The sequence below is a fragment of the Lepidothrix coronata genome, unplaced genomic scaffold (genome assembly GCF_001604755.1).
Source record: "Lepidothrix coronata isolate B3197 unplaced genomic scaffold, Lepidothrix_coronata-1.0 Scaffold229, whole genome shotgun sequence".
Taxonomy (NCBI): domain Eukaryota; kingdom Metazoa; phylum Chordata; class Aves; order Passeriformes; family Pipridae; genus Lepidothrix; species Lepidothrix coronata.
The window spans coordinates 323,183-329,499 of record NW_016690409.1 but is presented as its reverse complement, the minus strand read 5'-3'; the positions used below and the strand labels follow the sequence as shown (position 1 = coordinate 329,499).

Here is a 6,317-nt window from a genome sequence, read left to right as displayed (position 1 = left end):
ATGAGCTGTGGCTCGAAGCAGCCCCTGAAGAGCTGCCTGCGAGGGAGCAGCAGTGGCGGTGCCAGCAGTGGGGGAGGAGGAGGGGGCAGCTCGCATTCCTCGGCCTCCTCCAGGAGGATCTCCTCCAGGAGCAGCGGCGGTGGCAGGTTTTCTGGCAGCAGTTGTGGTGGAGGAAGCTCCCGGAGCAGCTGTGGTGGGGCAGCTGGTGGGTATGGGAGTATCAGGCGCAGCAGCTACGGAGGAGGGATGAGCAGCCACAGCTGTGGAGGAGGGATGGCTGCCGGATATTGTGGAGGGGGAATGGGAACGGGCTTCAGGTCAGGGGGGAGCGGGTTTGGTGCTGCTTGTGGAGGAGGCTTTGGTGGAGGTGGTGCTGGTTTCAGCGGTGGCAGCTTTGGCTTCCATGGAGGGAACGTGGGAATTCTCTCCTACGACGAGAAGCTGACCATGCAGAGCCTTAACGAGCGCCTGGCTTCCTACATGGAGACGGTCAGGAATCTGGAAACGGAAAATGCTCAGCTGGAACAATTAATCAGGGAGTGGTACCAGAAGCAAGGTCCTTCTGGCCCAAAGGACTACAGCCACTATTATGGACAAATTGAAGAACTTCAAAGCCAGGTAGGATGCTCTTTGCCAGAGGAGTTGAGGCACTGACAGGCTGAGAGGTTCTCAGGGAATGTTTGCCCAGCGCGTTGTTTCTCTTCTAGATCGTGACTGCGGCTGTGGACACCCACAAGGTACTTTTGGACCTGGATAACACGAGGATGACTGCAGAAGACTTTAGAGTAAAGTAAATATATATTCCTCTTTTCCAGCCACTGATTTCCTTCCTCCTGCTTTCCTGAACTTTATAAGTTAATTCCATAAGCAAATATCAATCCACAGGGACTTGGGTTCCTCCTGGTTCTATGGCAGCACAACTGAAATAATTTGTGAAACTTCAAAATTTTCAATATTTCTAGAATGATCTTTGGTGGGAATGCTGTCTCTGAACCAGATGGATGGACCCTGCACAAAGTTGCAGGTCAAAGAGATGATGAAAGATACCACAGAATAAAATATTAAAGTTCAATATTAATATTAAACTTTAAATGTATTAAGTATAAATAATAATGTTATTAAGTAATATTAATTTTAAATGGTAAGTACTGGCTGATGATTTCCTAATTCTGCTGGTTGAGGGATGCTACATGCTCTGAAGTACAGACACAAAAGCAGACACTGATACTGGAATAGGTGAACTTCTCCATAAATAATGTCAGTAGGAGAACTGGGATGGGAAGAGCAGGGCTGACCTCTCTGCACCGTCCCTGGCACAGGTACGAGACCGAGTGTGGGCTCCGGCAGAACGTGGAGGCCGATCTCAACAGCCTGAGGCCCCTCTTGGACAGCCTGACCCTGTGCAGGTCCGACCTGGAAATGCAGTTCGAGTCTCTGAAGGAGGAGATGATCGATGTCAAGAAGAACCACGAGGAGGTAAGAGCAGAAAAGCAACAAAACCCCACAAACTGGAGGTGCTGCAGGGGAAACCTCGGCACGAGATACCCACCGAGGGGCAGGGCCAGGCTGTGCCAGGGGGGGCCCTGAGCTCAGCCCCTCAACAAGCAATGACTGGAAGTCAAGGCCAAATAATTGCAACACAACTCCCCCCAATATATATATATATATATATGTATGCTGTTGAAAGGCTCCGTTTGTGTTCATTGTCCTGGGCCTGGCTTTTCTCTGCAGGAAATAAAACAGCTGCAATCCCAGTCCAGCGGGGATGTGAGTGTGAAGGTCAACGCTGCTCCAGGAGAGGATCTGCTGAAAAAGCTCAATGAGATGAGACAAGAATATGAAGCCATTATTCAGAAGAACCATGCAGAGGTTGAAAAGTGGTATGAAAGCAAGGTAAAGGGTGACAGTTGGAATGTTCATGTTAAAAAGGAAAACACCAGCCCCTGTAGAGGAAGGACACAGCATCCGTTGCTATTGGGAAATAATGGTAGAATCCCTTTGACCAAAATGAAGGAAATCACAAGTGGGCTTGAACTGCTCTGGCACAGCCACACGAGGAAGTGTAACAGCCCCATATTACCAGTGGCCCTTCTGCAACTTTGAGTTTTCACCTGAGTTGTTTGGTGCTGCCACTCTGAGCTGTGGCTCCAAGCAGGCCCCAAAAAACTGTTCCAGCTGGTCCCATGATAAACTGCCATGTTGACATTGTAAGTAAAAGTCAGAAACTCCAGTTCTGTACATTAATTTTTCAGATGGAGGAAGTGAGCCAACAAGTCCACTCAAGTGGCCAGGAGGTGGAATCAAGCAACCGGCAGATCTCTGAGCTGAGACGTGAATATCAGAGCCTGGAGATTGAGCTGCAGTCGCAGCTCAGCATGGTAGGTAACAAGTGCTCCTGATCCTTGGATTTGCAAAGAACCCAGGGGTTGCTGGGATGACAGGAGGGCGGCTGTAGCTGGCACAACAGTCAATGAAGATGCTGGGTGCCTCTGACACCATGTGAGATCTGTCCCATGTGGGGCACAAGAACGCTCTGATCCTGCCACATTCCCACCAACGCCGCATTTTGTTTGGCCCTTGCAGGTCGACTCTTTGCAGTCCAACCTGGAGGACACGGAACGTCGCTATAACATGCAGCTGCAGCAGATCCAGTGCATGATCAGCCCCTTGGAGGAGGAGCTGGCCAGCATCCGCTGCGAGATGGAGAGCCAGAACGAGGAGTACAAGATGCTGCTGGGCATCAAGACCCGCCTGGAGCAGGAGATCCAGCAGTACCGGGTGCTGCTGGAGGAGGGGCAGCAGGACCTTGTGTATGTACTCTGAGAGAGCACAGCACTGTCATCAGTCACAGGCAGCAAACAAACAGTGGGGATTTGCAGATCAGATTTGGTGCTGAAATGGGGCTGATGCAGCTGCTCTTGGCCAATCGCCTCCTGGGATTGAGGGGTTTCATTCTGTTCAGAACATAACTCGTGAGGAAAAATCAGTGAGAAATTCTGAACTACCGATTTGGGGCTGGGCAGGGAAACCCCCACACAGAGCCTTCCCTTTACCCTGGTTCCAGGGTAGCCAGGAGCTGAACAGGCAGGAGTCACTTTGGAAAAGACCGTAAGGAAAGAAAATGACCACAGTTTTCCAAACTTTCATAAAAGTCTCTGGAAGTTCAGGCTGATTCAGCTTCCTTTCTGCAGTGCCTGAAAGAGCAGCTAAAGCTTCATTCTCTGCTTTCCAATTTTGAGCCATACACTGATAAAGCAGCAGTGCCAAATATTTCAAGAAGTCTCCTGGCAGAACGTGGGAAAAACAAAAGCTCTTGAATTCAAGCTGACATTGAAAGAGAGGCTGATTTTTTGGCACTGCCTCAGTTGTCTTGCTGCTGTGCTGGGCTCTAACCAGAGGTACAGCCCAGAGCAGTGCCAGCTCCTGGGCAGCAGCTGTACCTCGATTGCCTTCAGAGATCAAAATGCTTTTGATTAACTTTTTTTTCCCCCTTCTTTCTCTCTCTTTGCAGAATCCCTTCAGGAGGAATTGGAGGAGGCATGGGAGGTGGTAGAATAGGAGGTGGTGGCTATTCTGGAGGAGGAAGAGGAGGAGGTGGTAGCATAAGTGGTGGATATGGTGGTGGTGGCAGTGGAATAGGAGGAGGAATCGGAGGAGGAAGTGGTGGAGGAGGAATCGGAGGAGGAAGTGGAGGAATAGGAGGAGGAAGTGGAGGAATAGGAGGAGGAAGTGGAGGAATAGGAGGGGGAAGTGGAGGAATAGGAGGGGGAAGCGGAGGTGGATGCAGTAGCATTGGAGGAGGAGGAGGAGGAGGAAGAGCCTCAGGAGGCATCAGCAGTTCCCACTCCTACTCTTCATCTTCCCAGTCCCAGTCCTGCAGGAGTGGCGGTGAAAGCCAAGGTGAGAACTGTGCTTTGGGCATACTGTCCTCTCAGTCCCACCCTGACTCATTTATGCACTTATAAATGTTATACCAACGTACTCTTCCAGAGCCAAACAGTACTGAGGACAAACTAAAGTCTCTGAGAAGTGTGAGATTCACTGTTGTTAGCAATTCTTTCCTCTTTGTGTGCAAAGTCCATCTCTGTTCCATTTTGTGGGTGACATCAGCTGACCCTGTAGTTTAATAACCCCAGCTGGTTTTCTTCATCCCTCTCATTCTTTGCAGACCCTCATAAATCTCACGGCCTTTGTGCCATACTGGAGTTTTCCTTTGTGCTTTTGGAATGCTTCTGGTCGCTCCCACACAATCCTCATGTCTGGGGGACACTGGTGGCTCAGGGGTTCAGTGCCAGCACTGACATTCACACTTGCTTTGTCTCTAAACAGGCTATGGAAGAAAATCTTTTGATTAAGAATATACACCAAGGATCCTCCAGTGCAAGACCCTTCAAACAGAAACGCCCGAATCCGCTGCATTCCCCGTGCTCCTGAGGAAGGAAGATGCTCTGAGCAGTTCCTGGGAGTTGCAGATGCCACCTCTCCCCTGCCCTGCATGCTCTGTGCTGCTTCTGCCCGCGATGCTCCGCGGCCCCGGTCACTGGCACTGCAACTGCTGCTTCACAGACCCAACCTGGCCGGTACTCGGGTTGTTCTGAATCAGGAAAATGTCTCTAATAAAATTTCATTTCTGTCTGATGCAACCAGAATCCTGTGTGGGGTTTTTCTTCCACTCTGTAGGGTGAAAACACTTAAAAAAGAAAACACAAAGCCATGCCAAGACATGCTTCCAGGCAGAGAGGTTGACGATACACTCCAGTAGCTGATAATGATATTTAGAGTTAAAGCACAATTTCTGAGCAGTCAGGGCAGATCAGAATCTTCTTGGAGCAACTTGGGCTGTGCTTTTGTTTTTTAATAATGTGCCAGATACTCTCGTGAGCTGAGCTCTGAGACCCAACAGACAAATATCAGCCCAGAATGGGATAACAGAGCTAAGGGTGAACACAACTGCACAACCGCAGCCAGAGAGGGGAAGGAGCTTATTTCTTCTCCTGTAATATGGAATCTCTTCCTAGAATGCTCCCAGGTTGAACCCATCCTGCCTTTCTGTGGATAACCTGATTTTGAGGTGGCAGTTCACAGCAGGCCCCACCAGCTCCTTGTGCTTCCCTTCACAGCCCAGCGACTCGTCTGCAGGAGCCGCAGAGCTGACATTTAACACACAGCTGGAAACCTGGGGGTTTGTTTCCATGCAAGGCTTTGCTCAGCTTCCCAGCAGCTTGATTAGTAAAGGTGGAAAAAGCAGTTCACTGCACATCCCCTATTGCACAGGCAGTGGAAAAAAGTACACAAGTGTTTCTGACTCTGCTGGGTGGTGCAAGATGTTCTGTCATGGTTGCAAAACACCCTTCACTGTAACAAGCTCAGGTAATGGTTATATTTTGTCAGATCTAATCTTGGGCACTTTTCATCAAAAATTATTTTTTCACCATATTATATAATTCAGGGACTTATTCTGAGAAATGACTATTTTAATATGGTTATGAAAATGCACAAAGTCAAATATTTCTCCTCTCAATTTCCTCAGAGTCCATTTAAAACACTTTAAAAAAAATTAAGAGCTCTTTGATAGGAAAAGATTTAGTATGCTTTCCCTCACACAATACTACTTTTGTGGCTGTCACCTGGTTTTCTTCAAGAAGAAAAAGGACTGTGATTCCCATCCTGCACATTCAGAGAAAGCTGAATGCCAGCAGGACCTTTGTCAGTACAAGCAGTGACAAGAGAGTGAAAAATTCACAGTGAAGTTCTCCTCTAAAACAGACATGGGAAAGCAGTTTTAAAAGTTTTTATTTCAGGGAATTAAAGAAGATTTCTAAATAGCTAATGCATATTTGAAATAAATCAGGAATGAAGACTCCCTTGGACGTTGTGATCACAGGAGGATGACCAAAGCTGAACTACTGAGTTTCACCACACAGAAAGCTGAAGGAGGCAGACAACAAGGCACAGCCTTTTTTAGCTCCCATTGACAGATTGACAGAGCTGGGAGATATTCTATTTTTCAACAAAATATCCAACGAGGAGCCACCCACATAAAATTATAGTGCAGCTTGATGTGAATCAACACAGACATACTTGCACCGAATGGTAATGCCTTTTACTTACCTCAGACTAGATTCCCTTAGCACATCATTTTTTGGCACAAGCACTGGGGCTGGCAAAGCCCATGGGAAGCTGGACTGCCTGGCAGGTGACACCCACCCAGCCAGGTATAAAGAGCCACCGGCGAGGACGCCCCACTGCACTTGCCTTCCCTGTCTCTCGCTGTGCACAGCTTTGCTACTGGGGCTGGATATCTGATCCCTTCCACC

General features: G+C 48.6%; 1 protein-coding gene across 1 annotated transcript; it reads left to right on the top strand.

The window, feature by feature from the left end:
* On the top strand, positions 1 to 4,641 carry LOC108506747 (keratin, type I cytoskeletal 13-like). Its single transcript, XM_017834081.1, has 8 exons — positions 1 to 618; positions 708 to 790; positions 1,320 to 1,476; positions 1,732 to 1,893; positions 2,253 to 2,378; positions 2,584 to 2,810; positions 3,512 to 3,900; positions 4,330 to 4,641. The coding sequence occupies exons 1-8, from the start codon at positions 1 to 3 to the stop codon at positions 4,353 to 4,355; spliced, it is 1,788 nt and encodes a 595-aa protein (XP_017689570.1). The 3' UTR covers positions 4,356 to 4,641.
* The last annotated feature ends 1,676 nt before the right edge of the window (positions 4,642 to 6,317 follow it).